Source organism: Salmo salar, chromosome ssa01, assembly GCF_905237065.1.
Source record: "Salmo salar chromosome ssa01, Ssal_v3.1, whole genome shotgun sequence".
Lineage (NCBI taxonomy): Eukaryota > Metazoa > Chordata > Actinopteri > Salmoniformes > Salmonidae > Salmo > Salmo salar.
The window spans coordinates 140,821,166-140,844,535 of NC_059442.1; the positions used below are offsets into that span (position 1 = coordinate 140,821,166).

The 23,370-nt window shown below is 40.4% G+C and overlaps 1 protein-coding gene across 1 annotated transcript in view; it reads right to left on the reverse strand.

The window, feature by feature from the left end:
* Window positions 1-23,370, reverse strand: part of LOC106565929 (zinc finger protein 618-like) — a 42,191-nt gene that overhangs the window by 13,213 nt on the left and 5,608 nt on the right. Inside the window, 5 exon segments of the mRNA XM_045691114.1 lie at window positions 6,199-6,282; window positions 8,352-8,441; window positions 14,099-14,143; window positions 15,020-15,130; window positions 15,763-16,040. Of these exon segments, the coding sequence (XP_045547070.1) occupies window positions 6,199-6,282; window positions 8,352-8,441; window positions 14,099-14,143; window positions 15,020-15,130; window positions 15,763-16,009 (577 nt within the window). The 5' untranslated portion in view covers window positions 16,010-16,040.

Consider the following 23,370-nt stretch of genomic DNA (forward strand, 5'->3'; position numbering starts at 1 on the left):
AGTTGGAATATTATCGCTATTTTATGAGAAAAGTAGCATAAAAATGTATTTTAAACAGCGTTTGACATGCTTCTAAGTACGGTAATGGAATATTTAGAATTTTTTTGTCACGAAATGCGCTCGCGCGTTACCCTTCGGACAGTGACCTGAACGCACGAACAAAAACGGCAGTATTTGGATATAACAATGGATTATTTGGAACCAAAACAACATTTGTTGTTGAAGTAGAAGTCCTGGGAGTGCATTCTGACGAAGAACAGCAAAGGTAATCCAATTTTTCTAATTGTAATTGTGAGTTTAGGTTGTCCCAAACTTGGTGGGTGTCAAATTAGCTAGCCGTGATGGCCGAGCTATGTACTCAGAATATTGCAAAAATGTGCTTTCGCCGAAAAGCTATTTTAAAATCGGACATAGCGATTGCATAAAGGAGTTCTGTATCTATAATTCTTAAAATAATTGTTATGTATTCTGTCAACGTTTATCGTGAGTAATTTAGTAAATTCACCGGAAGTTTGCGGTGGGTATGCTAGTTCTGAACATCACATGCTAATGTAAAAAGCTGTTTTTTGATATAAATATGAACTTGATTGAACAAAACATGCATGTATTGTATAACATAATGTCCTAGGAGTGTCATCTGATGAAGATCAAAGGTTAGTGCTGCATTTAGCTGTGTTTTGGGTATTTGTGATGCATGCTAGTTGCTTGGAAATGGCTGTGTTTTTTTTTTGTGTCTATGTACTCCTAACATAATCTAATGTTTTGCTTTCGCTGTAAAGCCTTTTGGAAATCAGACAACGTGGTTCGATTCAGGAGAAGTGTATCTATAAAATGGTGTAAAATAGTCCTATGTTTGAGAACTTTGAATTATGACATTTTGTGGTTTTAAATTTGGCGCTCTGATTTGTCACTGGCTGTTGAATAGTGTGGAACGATTTCGTCCCACCTCCCCTAGAGGTTAACACTTTTTTGGTTACTACATGATTCCATATGTGTTATTTCACAGTTGATGTCTTCACTATTACTCCACAATGTACAAAACAGTCAAAATAAAGAAAAACCCTTGATTTTCGAAAAAAAAGGTTTTGGTTTCTCTTCCTCTAAAAACAGAAATAAGTCATTCTAAATAACAAACTGGCTTTATTTACCAGTGTGAACGAGTGATAGCCCCTCTAGGTAGGGTAGCCTAGTGGTTAGAGCGTTGGGCTAGTAACCGAAAGGTTGCGAGTTCAAATCCCAGAGCTGACAAGGTAAAAAATCGGTCGTTCTGCCCCTGAACAAGGCAGTTAACACACTGTTCCTAGGTCGTCATTGAAAATAAGAATTTGTTCTTAACTGACTTGCCTAGTTAAATAAAATAAATATATAAAGGGAGTTTCTGAAACACAGTCCTTCTTTGCTGATGTGATGAAGAAACGCAATGAAAGAGTCCAGTGAGGATTTGTCAGTGAGTGACTCACTCATGGCTTTGGATCAAAATACATAAGTACCAACATTCTTTCTGATAGTCTTTAATAATGTTTTGACCAAATTAATCTGCTCATGTGTGTGTTCAATTATTTGTGACATTGTGGTTACAATGAAGAATGTAAACAAAATAAATCCTATTCATAATGAATAATCAGATGCGTGTTGCAAGCTTTATTTTTCCTTATTTTTTTTATACTAATTTTATATCCAGCACCCGCATCACTCTCCACCTCATGGCCTCAAACTGCACCATTTTGTTTCTCTCCGTCACCCACACCCACTTTAAAACATTTGGATAATAAAGCATTTAAAAAAGGCTGACATTGTTTGATTTTAACACTTCTGACAGCCAAAATTCTAACTCCACCCATAACTTTTGGATTTAACATTCCCAGAAGGCAGGGATTATTATAACCTACTGCAGGTCTAAAACCTATGGGTTTAACCTTCCGAATTAATGATTATATTTAAGATAGTAGCCACTTAATGAGTTCTGGGATTATTATGATTATTATTCCTGCATTATAATTATATAAAAGCCCCTTAGAAATGTAAAACCATAGAGAATATCTAACTCAATATCACATACCAGATTTGCCCTAATGAAAAATGCCCCTTAGATATTAATTTAGAATCCTCCAATCCTCAATTTAATTAGATCTACAGGGACATTTTATTGATCTGCAAGTATTTTCATTTAGAATCCGCCTCATAATGAGTTCCGAGAACTGTGTCATACCAATTATTATTGGATTATTCACCATGGCACCCACTTGTTTGTATAAAATTGAAAATTATGTGCGTTAACCTTTTTATCGAATTCCATTATATATATATATATATAATGGAATAACTGTAGATGCTGTGTTTTTATTTACAGTAGTGATGGACAGCTGGAGGCATTTTGTTTTTCACAAGCGTAGCAAGCTGTGAATTCTGCAAACAACGATTCCATGATGGGCTATTAGCAGGACAAAAGACTTCATACTTTTACAAAAGGATAGGCTAATAGCTCAGCTAGGTGTGGGAAAAAAATCTTGCAATGTATTAGGTACTCTAAAGTTTTACATTTCTAACTCCAAACCTCATGCAACCACAAAATGTTGGATAAAGCATATACTGTACAGTATTTGTTCATCAACATCTTCATGCTTTCGTTAATAAAATTATAAAAATACTCTTTCAAAATGCAGATGTTTATTTCAACTATCAGCAGGACAATAGGGAATAAATGTCACTGAACAGCGCCATATTTTCCTAGGCCTACATCGGCTACAATAAGAAAGGTTTTTCCATGGAATAGAAACACCATAATATTAATAAAATGAATTCATCTACAAAAAGAGAAATTCTCTGAGGGCAGCAATACGGGCTACAGCTGATGCATTGGCGGAGTGCCAGGCGGAGAATTACACGTTGAAGAGGGCGAGGAACAAGATTGAGTCACAATCCATTCCAGGCACACCTGTGAGCTCTCAGCAGGACAATAGACTCTTGCCGAGTTTAGGGACTTTAAATGTACAGTATTAATGAATGTTTGCGAGGCATGTCAATTCTCCCATCTCTTTTGCATAGCCCACCAAATGCACTGTTTTCTAACCACATCTGGATGGATCCATAACAAATTACTATGGGAATAAAATCACTGAATGACAGAGCATGGGGACTGGTCTTTAAAAATCTGATTTTTATGTGGAAATGTAAGGATTATTTTGTTCTTCACTCAAAGTCACTTAATAGCCTAGGCCTACTCCGACCGGTCACGTTGTACAGCACCATATTTTCCTAACTGAAACCCTTAATTAAATCACTTTAGCTGTGAATGTAAAATTAATCAAGGCTCCCTTTGTTATTTAGTTTTAGAACTAAAATGCTTGACTGTATTTAAAGACATGGATGACTTGTATGCTGTGTGATGACATGCACAAATGAATGAGTGATTGATTGATGTACTGTCTATTTAAGTAGGCCTTGCTGCAAATAAGTTACGCTAAAACAGCTACAGTAAGAAATGCATTTGTTTTCTTGGAATAGAAAAAACATAATATTCATCAAATGATCCAATCCAAAAAAATCTATCCCATATAGTCTGTGCTATTCAAGGCTCCCTTTGACTCTTAGGCCATCAGCTCCATGTCATTTCAATAACTTAGCTTCTCAAAGATGCCCTCTGGTGGGCAAACTATCACTAACTACCATTAATGGCAACAATAGCTAACACTTAAATAATATAACATAGAATTTTGCAGCAGCCTGCAAGCAGTACGACAACTTTTATAGGAAGAACCACTGTGTGTTATATCTCTCATATACATACATACATACATACATACATACATACATACATACATACATACATACATACATACATACATACATACATACATACATACATACATACATACATACATACATACATACATACATACATACATACATACAAGTTTATGTGTCGGGGGGCTAGGGTCAGTCTGTTACATCTGGAGTATTTCTCTGGTCTTATCCGGTGTCCTGTGTGACTTTAAATATGCTCTCTCTAATTCTCTCTTTCTGTCTTTCTCTCGGAGGACCTGAGCCCTAGGACCATGCCTCAGGACTACCTGGTATGATGACTCCTTGCTGTCCCCAGTCCACCTGGCCGTGCTGCTGCTCCAGCTTCAACTGTTCTGCCTGCGGCTATGGAACCCTGACCTGTTCACTGGACGTGCTTGTTGCACCCTCGACAACTACTATGATTATTATTTGACCATGCTGGTCATTTATGAACATTTTAACATCTTGACCATGTTCTGTTATAATATCCATCCTGCACAGCCAGAAGAGGACTGGCCACCCCTCATAGCCTGGTTCCTCTCTAGGTTTCTTCCTAGGTTTTTGGCCTTTCTAGGGAGTTTTTCCTAGGGAGTTTTTCCTAGCTACCGTGCTTCTTTCACATGCTTTGCTTGCTGTTTGGGGTTTTAGGCTGGGTTTCTGTACAGCACTTTGAGATATCAGCTGATGTACGAAGGGCTATATAAATAAATTTGATTTGATACATACATATATAAATAAAAATAACACACACACAACCTTTCAAAAGTTTGGGGTCACCTAGAAAATGTCCTTGTTTTTGAAAAGCAAATTTTTTTGCCCATTAAAATAACATCAAATTGATCAGAAACAGTGTAGACATTGTTAATGTTGTAAATGACTATTGTAGCTGGAAACGACAGATTATTTTATGGAATATCTACATAGGCGTAGAGGCCAATTATCAGCAACCATCACTCCTGTGTCCTAATGGCACGTTGTGTTAGCTAATCCAAGTTTATCATTTTAAAAAGGCTAATTGATCATTAGAAAACCCTTTTGCAATTATGTTAGCACAGCTGAAAACTGTCATTCTGATTAAAGAAGCAATAAAACTGACCTTCTTTAGACTAGTTGAGTATCTGGAGCATCAGCATTTGTGGGTTCGATTACAGGCTCAAAATGGCCAGAAACAAAGAACTTTCTTCTGAAACTCGTCATTCTATTCTTGTTCTGAGAAATGAAGGCTATTCCATGTGAGAAATTACCGAGAAACTGAAGATCTCGTACAATGCTGTGTACTACTCCCATCACAGAACAGTGCAAACTGTCTCTAACCAGAATAGAGAGAGTGGTAGGCCCCGGTGCACAACTGAGCAAGAGGACAAGTACATTAGAGTGTCTAGTTTGAGAAACAGATGCCTCACAAGTCCTCAACTGGCAGCTTTATTAAATAGTACCCGCAAAACACCAGTCTCAACGTCAACAGTGAAGAGTCGACTCCGGGATGCTGGCCTTCTAGGCAGAGTTGAAAAGAAAAAGCCATATCTCAGACTGGCCAATAAAAAGAAAAGATTAAGATGTGCAAAAGAACACAGACACTGGACAGAGGAAGATTGGAAAAAAGTGTTATGGACAGACAAATCTAAGTTTGAGATGTTCGGATCACAAAGAAGAACATTCGTGAGACGCAGAAAAAAATGAAGATGCTGGAAGAGTGCTATGACACCATCTGTCAAGCATAGTGGAGGCAATGTGACAGTCTGGGGATGCTTTGGTGGTGGTAAAGTGGGAGATCTGTACAGGGTAAAAGGGATCTTGAAGAAGGAAGGCCATCACGCCATTTTTCAACACCATGCCATACCCTGTGGACAGCGCTTAATTGCAGCCAATTTCCTCCAACAACAGGACAATGACCCAAAGCACAGCTCTAAACTATGCAAGAACTATTTAGGGAAGAAGCAGTCAGCTGCTATTCTGTCTATAATGGAGTGGCTAGCACAGTCACCGGATCTCAACCCTATTGAGCCGTTGTGGGAGCAGCTTGACCGTATGGTACGTAAGAAGTGCCCATCAAGCCAATCCAACTTGTGGGAGGTGCTTCAGGAAGCATGGGATAAAATCTCTTCAGATTAGAATGCCAAAGGTTTGCAAGGCTGTAATTGCTGCAAATGGAGGATTCTTTGACGAAAGCAAAGTTTAAAAGGACACAATTCATATTTCAATTAAAAATCATTATTTATAATCTTGTCAACGTCTTCACTATATTTCCTATTTATTTTGCAACTCATTTAATGTATGTTTTCATGGAAAACAAGGACATTTCTAAGTGACCCCAAACTTTTGAACAGTAGTGTATATAAAGCAAAGTACAATGTGCCCAATCGCAAACCCCTAATCTGCCAAGCAACAGTAGACCAGCATACAGTGCAGCCTTACTTGGTCCTACTTTCTGGAAGGGTTCCACTGGCTCCTCCTCCTTGACATCTTCCACAGGTCCTAGAACAACCTGCTCGTATGGGTCTGGGGTGAAAGGGGGGCGACAAAGATATATGGAGAGAAAGATGTCAAGTTAATTGACAGAGGTTACTTTATTTAAAGCAGCAGTAATCATGATAGTGGAAGTTAATGAAGTCTGTTTTTAGGGCAACAATGATACTTATGCTTACATGCTGACCACACCGCTCTCATCGCATGCGCGAGCGTTACAAAATAAATGTACACATGTTATTCAATCATGGCACCCAAACTGCTCGCGCGGGCCAACAAGCGTCTGCGTTGCCAGGCGCTAAAATAGAAGTTGCTTTTATTTGTGACGCAGAACGCGATGCAAGTCCTGCCTCTCCCACTCCTTATTGGCTTTTGGAAGCATATACACACATGCCATCTCCTCATTGGTCATACCCACGTGGGTGATTGATAGATGAACTTGAGATCGGTTGTGGTAATGCACCTTATTATGAAAGTTGCCAATCGTCATATAAAGTCCAAAGAAGAAAAAGCCTGGAAGGAGGAGCGATGACTAGAAACGATTCGGCTGACCGTTTGATGTGTGGATTAATTGTCGGAGTAGAGGACCTTATGCATTTCAGGTAAAATAACTCAATGTTTAGGACATTAGCTAGTAACAAAGCTAGCAAAGCTAGCTAGCTAAATAGGACAAATTAGCTAGCAACTGCAAGGTAGCTAGCTAAATTGCCATAAAAGTTCAATGCTTTTCAACCAGTCTCCAAATTAATATAATTGGCTCAGAGTTTATTTTGATATTTCAACCTGCGTGTTGTGATCGCGTTTGGTGTGGGGGGAACAAAATCAATTTGCGGATGCACGCGTCCGGTATGGTGTACAGTACATTTCCATAACAGGATAATTTGGATAGCCACGTTAGCGTCGCCATCAGGTAGATGCTAGGAAGCAGGCTAGGCAGTGCTAGGTATTAACAGCCAATCCACTAGGGTCTGGAAAACCTTCAAATTAGTGTATTTGGCTTTTTCAGCAACACCGTTGCAGACAGATGTATAAATCGAGCATACAGCCATGCAATCTCCATAGACAAACATTGGCAGTAGAATGGCCTTACTGAAGAGCTCAGTCACTTTCAACATGGCACCTACATAGGATGTCAAATTTCTGCCCTGTTAGAGCTGCCCCGGTCAACTGTAAGGGGTGACAGGTTGGAGCATTGGGCCAGTAACCGAAAGGTTGCTGGATCGAATCCCCAAGCTGACAAGGAAAAATCTGTCATTCTGCCCCTGAACAAGGCAGTTCTCACTGTTCCCCAGTAGGCTGTCAATGTAAATAAGAATTTGTTCTTAACTGATTTGCCTAGTGAAATAAAGGTAAAAAATTTAAAAAAAAGTTGCAACACTCTCTACCGAGTTCCAAACTGCCTCTGGAAGCAATGTCAGCACAAGAACTGTTCGTCGGGACCTTCATGAAATGGGTTTCCATGGACGAGCAGCCACACACAAGCCTAAGATCGCAATGCCAAGCGTCGGCTGTAGTGGTGTCAAGCTTGCCGCCATGGGACTCTGGGGCAGTGGAAACGCGTTCTCTGGATTGACGAATCACGCTTCACCATCTGGCAGTCCGACGGACAAATCTGGGTTTGGCAGATGCCAGGAGAACGCTACCTGCCCCAACACATAGTGCCAACTGTAAAGTTTAGTGAAGGAGGAATAATGATCTGGGGCTGCTTTTCATGGCTCGGGCTACACCATGGTTTCCCCCACACCTTAGTTCTATTGAAGGAACATCTTAAGGGTTCAGCATACAATGACATTCTAGACGATTCTGTGCTTCCAACGTTGTGGAAGGCTCTTTCCCGTTTCAGCATGAGAATGCCCCCGTTTACAAACCAAGGTCCATACAGTAATGGTTTGTCGATATCTGTATGGAAGAACATGACTGGCCTCCAAAGAGCTGACCTCAACCCCATCGAACACATTTGGGATTAATTGGAATGCCGACTGCAGTGCCAGGTCTAAGGCAGAACAAACAACCATTCGAATCCAAACAGACAAAGAATAGAAAAGGCCTAGTAGGAATGCAATAATGGAGAGTAAATGAGAAGAGGGTAGGTAGTCAGTTACCGTCCACAGCGTGCAGGTCGCGGTGCTCCTGGAAGCAGCTGTAGTATTTGTACTTCTTCCCGCAGATGTCACAGGAGTAGCGGAAGCTATCTGCATTCGGATACACAGAGATCGCATTGTCTGGTCTGTGGCACACTGGCATTCAATGACATCACATCCCGGTGGTCATAGCCTAGCGCACAGCACCGATTTGTTTCATATCACTCAATAAGGTATAAAAACCAGTGGATGGTTTGCTGTGTTATGGGTCCATCGACTTTGCTTGCGTGTAGTGTTGGCATTTTGTACAGGAAGAATATGAAGTATTGTTTTTGGATGTGACCTATTCTCTTACTAGGGATGGAATCAACACAGTTGAGTATTGCAGTATTTTTGACAACATATTGAGTCTATGACTCAAGGTACAGATTCTCAAAAAGGTTTAAATTGCCAGGTAATTAATATTAACTAGCGCTAGTTGGCTGTACCTGCGCCAAGACTTAGCTTAAGACCTAGCTTAAGACTCAATCTTCTTCTTAAAAAAAAAAAAAGTTAAATGGTGAGATAAAATGCTTTCAGCACTTATTACCATGACTCCCAGCATTTATTATTGCTCTCTCTTGTACCTGATAAATTGTGATATGATAGGTATTGCCATTCTGTATGTATCGGCACCAAAATATCGTGATAATATTGCATCAGGAGGTCTCTTGCAATTCCCAGCCCTGTCTTACTGGGAAAACTATTAAGATGGTGTTGTGGATAGGGCTGGATGATATGGCCTAAAAATCATATCTTATTTCCCCCCCCCAAACTTATGGGCGATTCACAATACATATGTCGATTTTTTTGTAATGTTCTCTCTAAATAAGCTTTACTGTACAATTAAAAAGGTCAAATACACTACATTTCAAACAGTCAGGAATAATCTATTGAATTCAGGGCTTGTGACATTATATAGGGTGAATATAAGCCTTCCACAACCATAAGACCCACTCATAATATATATATTTTTAATCACAATACAGTAGTTTAACCTGATTTTTGCAATGATCACCGATCTGGCTTTCAAGTCGGTCTACGAAAATGACCTTTTTGTTACAAATTCAACCAGAACCATGCATAGTGCACATTCACTAATAATGACAAACTTTTTATAGAAGGCATTATAGAAAATGAGCACAGGTCTCAAACAATCTTTCAAGCACAAGCCCACGAGCTAGTGAGTAGCCAGCTAACCTTCATGTTTCAAGTTTAGCCAACTTGGATCTATTTGCACACCCTTCTGTCCGTCTCCAACTGTTTGAACAGCATGCTGGCCTGTCCACTTTGTTCAGATGTTAAAATCAAGTGGCTTAGCTACCTTATTTCTCAGAATGAGAATGAGTTGCCAACTCCTTATATAAAATGTTTTATGCTTATTGCTCATTTATAAAAACAGACTAGACAGCTAGTATAAGAATCCTTTACTAAAATGCTGCTAGCGGTACGTGGTACCGCAATGGGCACAAGACAAACTGAGCATTGATTTTACAGAATCAAATGTTGATTGATACTACTGTTATAGTGGTGTCTGCTCTGCGAGCAATTTAAGGAGTTGAGACCCAATAAAAAAGGGTACGGTTCGAAAAGGTAACTTCTCTATTACAGTAAAATAATGTCTGTGTTTGTGTCCATGTGACCCATTCTGTTGGACCAAACCTACAATGCAAATAGCAAGCTGAAACCGCTTGTCAGAGGTGAAGAAGTGATCAACTTTGTTGTGAGTGGCAGGGGCTTGTTGTGTGTGTGTGTGTGTCTGTCTTTTAACAGAGAGGAAGAGGTTTCACTCTCGCCAAAATCTGTCCAAAACAAGCCCAATGCGTTTCTATGGGTTTATTTTGGACATAAGCTTGTCGCCTGCCTTCCCACCTTTGGGACAATGACTCCCCTTGTTAGGGCGGAGACATGAGCATCTCATCATTATATATAGATCTCTGGTGTAAATCGGAGGATGAAGGTGCAAACAGTAAAGGCCTTCCGAAATGGACCTGTTCCGAAATGGACCTGGTGCTTTTTCACCCGGACCCGATATGCATAAATACATTTTATCAATATTTTGAGCGTTTATATAATTTTGTTGATTTTCAGGGGGTGCTGCAGCACCCTCAACACCCCTACGACGATTGACAATGCTGATGGCAAAGCAACACAACACTTATAGTGGAGCTGAAGTGTAAGGGACAATGAAGTTGTCAGTCATACAGTAAGTAGGCTTAAGCATCTGGAATCTGCTTTGTGGCTGCCTGAACATACAGCTGAAATTTTGTCCCAAAGCCAACCCTTAATTCACATTGACTTTAGTGTTCCTTCCATTTTTTTATGTGCATTAGCAACTCACAACAAAAAAGAAACCTAGCCAAGTGATCACAGCTCTTCTCCCTACATTCTCTTTTCCCTCAGTTACGAGTCTCATTCAATACGACCACTGCATTCCTTGCCAAATCACGACAGATTTATCAATCTAGGGACATACTTTGTTTCATGTTTAACAAAAGCCAATCCACCAAGTATAAGCTCACAAATCAAATACAAGGCAAAAAAAATGTAAATACAGGCCAAATGCAGGTATCTACTGGTTAAAAATGGAAGGATTTTAGCTTCCTAATGCTGTTAAACTATGTCTCAACTCCCATTATAGAAAGGGAATAACACTGTGTTGAAACAGGAGTAAAAGGTGAAGAGTTTTTGATGAGAAAGACGCACCCGTTTCAGTAGTGAGTCGCGGCTGAAATGGCACTTGCAGTCCTTCAATTAGAAAATTACCTCGCAACTCAAGTAGGCCAATGACAGTGGCTGCATTTCAACTATAATAATTTCTGTAATTAACACTTTTTTCCAACTGTTAATGACAATGTGCTTATAGAATTTTAAAGATGCATATCCTCTCTTACTAACCTTACAGCAATAGTTGCGTTAGGTATTAAGGCTGGGCGGTATGCAGATTTTCAATTCATCATACTGTCCTTCTCTCATACCGGGATATACGTCATTACCAGCTTAGTACACAAGGGGGCACCAAAACATTGGACGTCTATTACCAGAATGCTACCAAGTAAGAGCAAATTTCAATAGAGGCTGCTAGCAAAATATTCTAACAAGCGCAAATGAAAATAAAGAAATTGCAAAGACCGATAATACAGCTCATGAAGTTATACACACACACACACACACGTATACATAAACTCAGCAAAAAAGAAACGTCCTCACTGTCAACTGCGTTTATTTTCAGCAAACTTAACGTGTAAATATTTGTATGAACATAACAAGAGTCAACAACTGAGACAAATTGAACAAGTTCCACAGACATGTGACTAACAGAAATGGAATGTGTCCCTGAACGGGGGGGGGCTCAAAATCAAAAGTCAGTATCTGGTGTGGCCACCAGCTGCATTAAGTACTGCAGTGCATCTCCTCCTCGTGGACTGCACCAGATTTGCCAGTTCTTGCTGTGAGATGTTACTCCACTCTTCCACCAAGGCAACTGCAAGTTCCCGGACATTTCTGGAGGGAAATGGCCCTCACCCTCTGATCCAACAGGTCCCAGACGTGCTCAATTGGATTGAGATCCCGGCTCGTCGCTGGCCATGGCAGAACACTGACATTTCTGTCTTGCAGGAAATCAGCCATACTGCTCGTTCTGTGCGTAATGGCATTGTCATGCTGGAGGGTCATGTCAGGATGAGCCTGCAGGAAGGGTACCACATGAGGGAAGAGGGTGTCTTCCCTGTAACGCACAAAGTTGAGATTGCCTGCAATGACAACAAGATCAGTCCGATGATGCTGTGACACACCACGCCAGACACTCCACCTCCAAATCGATCCTGCTCCAGAGTACAGGCCTCGGAGTAAAGCTCATTCCTTCCACGATAAACGTGAATCCGACCATCACCCCTGGTGAGACAAAACCGCAACTCATCAGTGAAGAGCACTTTTTCCCAGTCCGTTCTGGTCCAGCGACGGTGGGTTTGTGTCCATAGGCAACGTTGTTGCCGGTGATGTAAGGCAGGTCTGGTGAGGACAACAGGCCTACAAGCCCTCAGTCCAGCATCTCTCAGCCTACTGCGGACAGTCTGAGCACTGATGGAGGGATTGTGCGTTCCTGGTGTAACTCGGACAGTTGGCCATCCTGTATCTGTCTCGCAGGTGTGATGATCGGATGTACCAATCCTGTGCAGGTGTTGTTACACGTGGTCTTCCACTGCGAGGACGATCAGCTGTCCATCCTGTCTCGCTGTCTTAGGTGTCTCACAGTACGGACATTGCAATTTATTGCCCTGGCCACATCTGCAGTCCTCATGACTCCTTGCAGCATGCCTAAGGCACATTCACGCAAATGAGCAGGGACCCTGGGCATCTTTCTTTTTCGCTAGAACAGCGTTTCCCAAACTCGGTCCTGAGGACCGTTTTTGTCCTAGCACTACACAACTGATTCAAATAATCAAAGCTTGCTGATTAGTTGATTATTTAAAAATCACTTGTGTAGTGCAAGGGCAAAAACACAAATGTTTGGGGAATGCTGTGCTAAGGCAACGGGCCTGCCTGCTCTGCGAAGAGGAGGGAGGAGCAGACTGAGGGGGTCGAGAACAGAGAGGAAAAGAAATCAAGAGAGGCAGCTGTACAAATAACTCACCCAAAGGGCTTTGACTTCTAAAACACAGCAGAAAGCTAAGACAATATGATGCACAATCACATTATTTCAGCCACTTACTCATAATTAACTAGCAAGTTAAATTTAGGGGTCGTGTTAATGCAGAATTTCGCATTTTTCACAACAACAAAAAAAAGAAAAGAAAAAAGACCAACCAAGAAATATATTGCTGCGTTTTGTAAAAGCACATGTAAAATGCTTCTTATTGTAATTTCTACTCGGAATCAGACTCAATTCATGGTTCAGTTGCACTTCTAAACTCACAAATGCGTATTCTATCAGCAGACAGCACTGACTGATGTGTAGCCAGCCTACTTTTCACCGGTAAAATGCAAGATTAACTTTAAGGAAATGTAGCTGGCTACATTCTTTCTATGATAAACAAGACCTTGCTAATTCATTAAGAATTTACGTGTGGCTGCCAGCCAAACAGCGTTGCACTTTATTGTCATCGGATGAAAATGATGCTATTTTTTGCCGAATGTGTTGCACTAATGCATTTTCTTTGAAGAAAAACTATAGCTGCACGTCCCTGATCACTCTATTAATAAAAAAATATAGATATTAAAAAAATTTAAAAAAACACTACACAGCTGGACACACCTGCTCCTGCTTTCTCCCATTGTGTTATTTACAAACACACACACGTGACTGGCTCAACTGTTCTGGGGAACTACAGTAAGCTTCATAATGTCAAATAATGAAAAACGCACCCTTTTTTTGGGGTAGATGAACGCAATCTGCTTTCTCCTAGTGTATGCACAAGTTGACTGCAGGTATTAACTTAAAAAGTAGCTATAAATATTAAAATGTATTGAAATCTTTGAAAAACTTGTTTTAAATGGTATAGAAAAACATACCCATGGCTATTTCCAAATACCTCGGTATACCGCCCAAGCCTACTTGTTATTTTTTCCCCATTTGTGAGGATGGTGTACCTTTTTGATAACTGCACTGTTATTAACATTTTGTGGGGGGACGACATGGTTTTTCAGTGAGGGATTTTTTATTAACGTTAACTATTCAATTTCATTTAAACGTTCACAACCCTAGTGTGCATACACATTCGTGTACTCACTGTTGGGAGTTGGTGGTGCCCCCTCTCCTGGCATGCTGTCGGACTCTGCGGGGGGGGGGGGAGATAGACAGGCACATGCATAAGAGATCTGCTGTTGGCGTGGCACAAACGCTTAACAGCTTGACTCACTCAGATCTCTCACACACACAACATTTGGCATTGATCACATGAAAGATAATGGATTCAGAAAGGAAAGTAGGGACTACTTGAAAAGTATTAGCAGATGAATGCAGCTGACAAGTTAGAGGGCAACTCCACCATTTTAACTTCACCATACCACTGTCTAAATATGGGAAATCCCCACAGTTCTATGTTTTGTAGAACAAAATATAAAAGTAAAATGGTTCTACCCAATGACATCAAAAGTTAAAACAAATTTTCAAACACTGATTTTCACGGTGACGTGGGGAGCAAAAAAATACCCTCCATCTGGCTAGAAACTCGTTGGGAGGTTTTGAAAATCACACGCCCTTTCTTGTTTCAGCATGACAATGCCCCTGTGCACAAAGCAAGAGCCATACAGAAATGGTTTGTTGAGATCGATGTGGAAGAACTTGACTGGCCGGCACAGAGCCCTGACCTCAACCCCACCAAACCCCTTTGGGATGAATTTGAATGCCAACTCCGAGCCAGGCCTAATCGCCCAACATCAGTGCCTGACCTCACCAATGCTCTTGTGGCTGAAGGAAAGCAAGTCCCAGCAGCAATGTTCCAACATCAGGTGGAAAGCCTTCCCAGAAGAGTGGAGGCTGCTGTTATAGCAGCCAAGGGGGGGGGACCAACTCCATATTAATGCCCATGATTTTAGAATGAGCTGTACGACGAGCAGGTGTCCGCATACCTTTGATCATGTAGTGTATCAAACAATTCCCATGTCGCCACACAAAGAAGCCTTAGTGTTTCAGGGTAGGCCTTCCTTACCTCTGTGTGCACGGACATGTGTTTGAAAGCAGTTGTAGTACTTGTATTTCTTCCCACAAATCCCGCAAACGTAGGAGCCTGTATGAGAGAGGAAAAGCAAAATAGAGAGCGCTGCAAAAGCTACAAGAGTTAACGGCATCGATAACATTGGTGTGTAACATGAGACTTAACTAAGACAAACCTTGTGCAATCATTTAAGACTGTAAAATAGGTGACCAGTCCTGATTCACATGTATTTATCAATACATTACATGGTCAGACAGTTACGACATAATGTCCTAATAATTACCTTTTCTTCTAAATAGGTACAGAAATGTACCGTTTTCCTAGCATGTAATTTCACAGTAAATACCAGCTGAGATAGTTAATATTCAATGTCAGGATGCCAGTGTGAATGAGGGCAGGCTGTGAATGGGGTGAGGTAGCTAATGACAGGTGCAAAACAGTTTTGTGTAACGAACCCAGATGTTGGGACTAGGTAAAAAGGAAGCAGCTGAGATGAGGACATTTGCATGGCCGGGTGCAGGTGCACAGGTTTGGAAGAAGACAGATACAGAGGGAGAAGTTAAAACGACAGGTGCATGATGGAGAGAGTGGATGCGTTCGATTTGCATCACCCGTTTTTCCATCATGGTCTAAAATGTGCAAACTCCAACAACCTGGAGCACAGACGGCAATGCAAAATGAACATGCCCATTGTGTGTGGAGTGGGAGGTGACATGTTGGGGGGGGGGGGGTCGTACCCTGGGTCTGGTCATTGCGCGACCTTCCTCCTCCTCCTCCTCCTGCTGCTGCTGCTCCTCCTCCGAGGACCACACAGATCTCGGCTGGCACATCTTTCCCGTTACTGGCTCCCTGAATGTCAGGCTCCTTCTTTAACGTGACCGGGACAGTAAGGGTGGCGGTGGTAGGGGAGGGGCCATCTGGGACTCCACCCCCCGCGTCAACCTGCTCCTGTCCAGGATTGGTGGGCACCTCCTGAGCACTCATGGCTGACTGCTCAGGGCCAGCGCTCCTGGGACTGTGAGTGAGTGCAACAGACAGCCAGGCAAAAGGTAGGAGAAGGAGGACGAAACAAAACAAGTCAGAATTACTAATACAACTCTCAAGAAACAGCAGCCTTCCTTTGAAACGGGTGCAGTTCAAATACAGCAAGGGATAACATCAACAAATGTTACTCTGACAAACCATCTCTTTAGCCAGTTCTAAAGCAAGGCACTTGACACTCAGACTGCCATATGCCTGTCCAAGGTATATCAAAACGTTAGAGGTAGTCCGGCATACCAATGAGAGAAAGTGCAATTTAATGGGTTTATAAATTGTCTCCATAAGGACATTATTTAGGACATTGCCTAGTTAAATACATTTTAAAAACAAACAATATTTCAATACCATATCTCTACTCGAGACAAATGTTGTTTGTCCAAAATAGGAGGGGAATAGATGGGAGATATGCATTATTACCCATTATCTGCCCTACAGTGCAGTGCTTCATTTTGTATGGGTGACCTTATGACAATAAATCCACAGCACCCAGGTGTTCTAATTCCAGAAAAATCCAAATTACCCAGCCTTCTACAGTAAGTACCACTGTACACTAGGACTATAATGAGGGGCTCAAATAAAGTAAAAAGCAACCAAGCAAAACAGAGTTATAACCAGGATGACAGATTTTTGGTGTAAAGAGAAATGACCTTTCATGGGCAACACCTTTTCTTGGAAGGGATAACTGATTGACATTGGCACTAATGACTAAAACAGATCATAGTTACATGGACAGCTGTTGTCCCCAAAAATACAGCATTGCTATGTTTGTTTGTCACCCTAAATATGATTGTGCAGAACTTTCAGATTCCTAAGCTGTGGAAGGAGTATTTTTGGATGGCAATGAGTTAGTCAGGAGTTACTTAGAAAGCTGCAATATCGTAAAAGGGTATTGGTTCAATAGAATGATGTGTGGTAGGAGGGAAGAAGCTCATTGCAAGTAGGCTAGTCATTAAAACCTTAAACAATTCCCAGTTACTCCAACTTTGTTAAATATTAATTTAAAAAAAAGGTGTTACCTGCTCCATTGTTTCATGCCCCATTTCTGCAATCTAGCCTACATTGGTTTGTCGTGGTAGGGAAAACGTTCCTAATCTGCTAGAGAAATGGCAGAACCTCCATGTTTTTCATATCAGCATGGGTGCAACAGTTTAAGGGGCTGATGCTATACTAACCTCATATAGCATTAGAATAAATGCAAAACGATTAACCACCTCAGACATCTATTAGCCTACTTGATAAAATGATGCATGCAAAGAAATATAGCTAGCCGACAATGTAAATATTGGAAATTCTAATCTCCCTCAAAAGAGGCCAATTCAACAAGCCTGGGCAGATTGGAGGCCATAAAAGCTAATTTGGGAAGCGAAGGGAACGGCTGAGTGTTCATTTCAGCAGCAGCCATGTCACGGCCATGCGCCATGTTGGGTTGGAAATTATGACAAGAGCTTTTTTTTTCTTTTTTTTTTTTTTACAAAAACAGCCCCATCAGGAACAGGTGGGGGCAGGAAGCTACATGGAGGGGAATATCAGCCGAGAGGAAAAAGCAGAAAAGTGAAATCCCTCTCAGAGCTGGACATGATTGGATTTCATACCCTAATGGCAGAATGTGATTAATTTCTCCACAAAATTCCTTTTAGCACACGTAGGCATTAATGCTTTGCTGCTTGGTCGGCTGCTATGCAATTGTGAGTTAGCCCAGTCTATTTGCGTTTGCTTCTGTGCTGGAACCACCATGTAATAAATCTAATCAAGCTTGTGAAATCTCATGGTGGAAAGCAAACAAACCACATTTTACAAAACATTATGCCATTTCAGGGAATTTCTCTCATAAGCCACACAATGAGTTATTTTCACCTGCATATATAAATATGAGAAATAACCTAATTTATAGGCCTCATGTAGGCCTAATTTGGTTATTCCATTTCATCACTGTTTAAATAATTCCATCACATAACTAGAGGCATGATAGTCACATTACATTTGTTCCTCTACATTCAAAATGGAGGATTTAGACCTCTTGCTATTCACATTATGGAATTTGACAATATCCTTTCCAAGATTCAATATCAGGAACAAAAACATACCACAGAATGTGTCCAAATAATCTAATGCTGTGAAACAGAATTGAAGCTAACTCCAACATGGTGTCGGTAAGCACACTGAACACAGCCTGGAAATAGCATTCATGGACATAGACAAATGAATTCTGGGATGGCAAGGCAGCATTGATCCCCCCCTCCCCCCCAATTTGGTTGAAATGGATGAAAAATCAATCAATGGCCAAAAGGTCAGGTATTGAGCACATTTATCATGCCTTAGTACAGCCCATTACATAAGGTTTTGCTAAAATGGAGACTAAAAAAGGTAAATTCACCCTGAGAGGAGAAAAAGGGAATCAAATGAATACTAAAGAATTTACCCATTCAAATTATTGAACAAATGCTTGCTTTGGGCTTCTAACTAGGTCAAATTCTGTCAGGAATCTCAGAATTTCGATGAATTGTTTTGGCACCCATAGAACGTTTCCATTGAGTATAACTCATGTATATAGAATGGATACCCTGCAAACAAAATGGCTTGCTATATCTTTTATTGAATTGAAAATGTGAAACAACCATCTTTTATTGATCATAAATTATTTCTGTTGTATCTATAAAAAAATCCCCATCAATGTTTTTCAACCTTGTTTTGACAAAACGCCAATGATATTCCTATTTAATAAAACGTTGAAATAAATATGTCATGGTTAAAATGTTTCTATTTCATGGCTGATAGAAAAAATGGCCATGAAATAGGAACACACATGACCAGATCCTTCTGAAAATGTATTAACAAAATAAATAAACATGTGAGGCCCCTGGCAATTCCCAGCCCTAATACAATAGTCATTTGAACATTTTATTACAAACTGAAATTCCTTGGATAAAAGCAGCATTAATACAAGCTGAAGGTTTTTTGGGGGCAATAGGCACTGTGTGTATGTGAGACAGCATGTTATGAAAATAGTTTAGCTTGAAACTAAACCATTTGAATAGACTGCTTTCCTTAAGATTGAGGGCAGTGGTTCAGTTAATGTCATTGCATGGATATTAAACATATTGTGCTGGACTACAGCCCTAAGCGAATCAGTCTCAATGCTAGCGATGTCGGAAAGGTCAACATTGGAGGGGAACTAAATAAATTAATATTTCTAACAGTACTGATTTGTCAAGATACTTTAGAAATACTAGGCAATATGTGGAAAGTACATGGGCTAATACCAGAACAAATTACAGTGCCTTCAGAAAGTATTCATACCCCTTAACTTCTCTAGGTTAGGGGGCAGTATATTGACATCCGGATGAAAGGCGTGCCCGTAGTAAACTGCCTGCTACTCAGGCTCAGAAGGTAGGATATGCATATTATTTGTAGATTTGGATAGAAAACACTCTAGTTTCTAAAACTGTTTGAATGATGTCTGTGAGTATAACAGAACTCATATGGCAGGCAAAAACCTGAGAAAAATCCAACCAGGAAGTGTGGAAATCTGAGGTTTGTAGTTTAAGTGATTGCCTATACAGTATACAGTGACTTAGGGTTAATTTTGCACTTCCTAAGGCTTCCACTAGATGTCAGTCTTTAGAACCTTGTTTCATGCTTCTAATGTTACTGTGGAGAGAATAAGAGCGGACTCAACAAGTGGACTGCCTGAGGCCAATGAGTTGTTTACTGCGAGATCACGCAGGCGCGCCGTTCCTTCTTTTTCCTCTGTAATGAATACGCTATTGTTCGGTTGGAATATTATCGAATATTTATGATAAAAATACCCTAAGGATTGATTGTAAACATCGTTTGACATGTTTCTACGAACGGTAATGGAACTTTGACTTCTCGTATAGGGTTTTGCGCTCGCGCATCGTGCCTTTGGAATAGTGATCTGAACGCGCGAACAAAAACGGTATTTGGTCATATAGAGTTTATCGAACAAAATGAACATTTCTTATGGAAGTGGGAGTCCTGGGAGTGCATTCCGACGAAGATCAGCAAAGGTAAGTGAAGGTTTATAATACTATTTCTGAGTTATGTTGACTACAGAACTTGGCGGGTAACTGTATAGCTTGCTTTGATGGCTGAGCTCTGTACTCAGAATATTGAACAATGTGCTTTCGCCGTAAAGCTATTTTGAAATCTGACATAGCGGTTGCATTAAGGAGAAGTGTATCTATAATTCTTTCAATAACTGTTGTAAATTTTATCAACGTTTATGATGAGTATTTTTGTAAATTGACGTGCTCATTCACCTGGAAGTTTTGGAGGCAAAACATTTTCTGAACATCACGCGCCAATGTAAAATTGGGTTTTTGGATATAAATATGAACTTTATCAAACAAAACATACATGTATTGTGTAACATTGAGTCCTGGGAGTGTCATCTGATGAAGATCGTCAAAGGTTAGTGATTACTTTTAGCTGTATTTCTGGTTTTTGTGACGCCTCTCCTTGCTTGGAAAATGGCTGTGTGGTATTTCTAGCTAGCGTCCCACATACCCCAGAGAGGTTAACTTATTCCACATTTTGTTAAGGCCTGAATTCTGGATTAGATAGATGTTTTTTCTTACCCATCTACACACAATGCCCCATAATGACAAATTGAAAACATGTTGAGAAATTTGTGCACATTTATAGAAAATGAAACACAGACCTATTCACACCCCTGAGTCAATACTTTGTAAAGCACCTTTGGCGGTGATTTATAGCTTTGAGTCGTCTTGGGTATGTCTGTTTAACCTTTTAGGGACAGACGTTCCGCTAGCGGAACGCCTCACCAATATCCAATGGTAGAGCGTGGCGCGAAATACAAATACCTTAAAAATGCTATAACTTCAATTTCTGAAACATACGACTATTTTACACCATTTTAAAGACAAGACTCTCGTTAATCTAACCACATTGTCCGATTTCAAAAAGGCTTTACAGTGAAAGCAAAACATTAGATTATGTCAGGAGAGTACCCAGCCAAAAATAATCACACAGCCATTTTCAAAGCAAGCATATATGTCACAAAAACCAAAACTACAGCTAAATGCAGCACTAACCTTTGATGATCTTCATCAGATGACAACCCTAGGACATTATGTTATACAATACCTGCATGTTTTGTTCAATCAAGTTCATATTTATATCAAAAAACAGCTTTTTACATTAGCATGTGATGTTCAGAACTAGCATACCCACCGCAAACTTCCGGTGAATTTACTAAATTACTCATGATAAACGTTCACAAAATACATAAATTATTTAAAGAATTATAGATACAGAACTCTTTTATGCAATCGCGGTGTCAGATTTTAAAATAGCTTTTCAGCGAAAGCACATTTTGCAATATTCTGAGTAGATAGCCATCACAGGCTAGCTAATTTGACACCCACCAAGTTGTGCTCACTAAACTCAGAATTACTATAAGAAAAATTGGATTACCTTTGCTGTTCTTTGTCAGAATGCACTCACAGGACATCTACTTCAACAACAAATGTTGTTTTGGTTCCAAATAATCCATAGTTATATTCAAATAGCTCCGTTTTGTTCGTGCGTTCAGGTCACTATACGAAGGGTGACGCGCGAGCGCATTTTGTGACAAAAAAATTCAAAATATTCCATTACCGTACTTAGAAGCATGTCAAACGCTGTTTAAAATACATTTTTATGCTACTTTTCTCGTAAAATTCCCATAGCATTCCCATAGCATGATGCTGCCAGCACCATGCTTCACTGTGCTTCAGCACAGTAAGGACGGTGTTAGGCGGATGATGAGCTGTGCCTGGTTCTCCAGACGTAGCACTTTGCATTCAGGCCATTGACATTTTTGTCTCATCAGACCACAGAATCTTATGCCTTATGATCTCAGTCTTTCACATGCCTTTTTGCAAACTCCAGACGTGCTGTCATGTGCCTTTTTCTCAGGAGTGGCTTCAATCTCGACTGCATAGCCCAGATTGGTGAAGTGCTGTAGAGACTGTGGTCCTCCTGGCAGGTTCTCCCATCTCAGCCAAGGAACTCCACTTCTGTCAGTGGTCATTGGGTTCTTGGTCACCTCCCTGACCAAGGTCCTTCTTTCCCAGTTTAGTCAGATGGCCAGCTCTAGGCAGAGTCTGGGTAGTTCCATAATTTTTCCATTTCCCACTGACTGAGAAAACTGTGGTCTTGGAAACTTTCAATACTCTAGAAATTGTTTTATACCCTTACCCAGATATGCCTCATCACAATTCTCAGAGATCTATGGACAGTTCCTTGGACTTCATGGTACGGTTTTTGCTCTGACATGTACTGTCAACTGTGGAACTTACATAGAAACACACCTGTCTTTCTAAATCATGTCCAAACAATTTAATTGGCTTGACTCCAATCAAGAGTGCAGAGACATCTAAAAGGACGATGAAGAGAAATTGGATGCACTGGACCTCAATTTGGAGTGTCATAGCAAAGGGGTGTGAATACTTATGTAAATTAGATCAATACATTGGTTTGCTATATTCCTGCTATGCAGAGGGGAGTATCAGAGTAGAATATTATCTGCCACAGGGATGAACAAATCCTATTTCAGCCTGAATGCTTTCCCCCCTCTCCTTAAAATCAGAAGCACATTTTCCTAGCCTCCTCTGTGTAATGTCTCTCAAAATTGCTTCCAACCAACGATTTCAAAAAAGCAATAATGCAGAGAAATGGGAGAATATCCCCCCCCCCCCCCCCCTCCTACATTTCCTTCTATTAGCCGGAAAGGTATAGAAACAGAACTGCGTCAACTCTTGAAATTACATCCGCATGCAGTCCGAAACCCCATAAAACCTTTTCAATTTATATGTTAATGCTGTGAATTAAAATTTAATAACTAGATATTGAAAAGTGGCCTTGAATTATACAAAAAATAAATCCTGAAAGAGCAGCCCTAAAATTTGAAATTCAGGGCAGCATCCGGTCTGCCGCTAAGCCCTTGCACACTGGCAGATTTTTTTTATTTTAGTGAAAATCTAAATTGCAGTGCAGTCTGAGGTCTGGTAAAGCTGCTCCTTTGTGATTTATGGATTCATTAGAGCAAGAGAAGACCCCCCCTTCACAGAAATGAGATTTTCCCTTTGTAAAAAATGTATATATTTTTTAAAGGCAAATTGAGCTCTGAAACATTTAGAAAACTGACAAAAACACCCTATGTGCATATAACCACAAAGACGGCCCTTAAATCATCTTTGCTGCAGCAATTGAACGTCCCTGTGCATTATTCATGAGACCAATAAGGTCCATTTTAAGTAGAGAAGGGGAGGGAAATATGC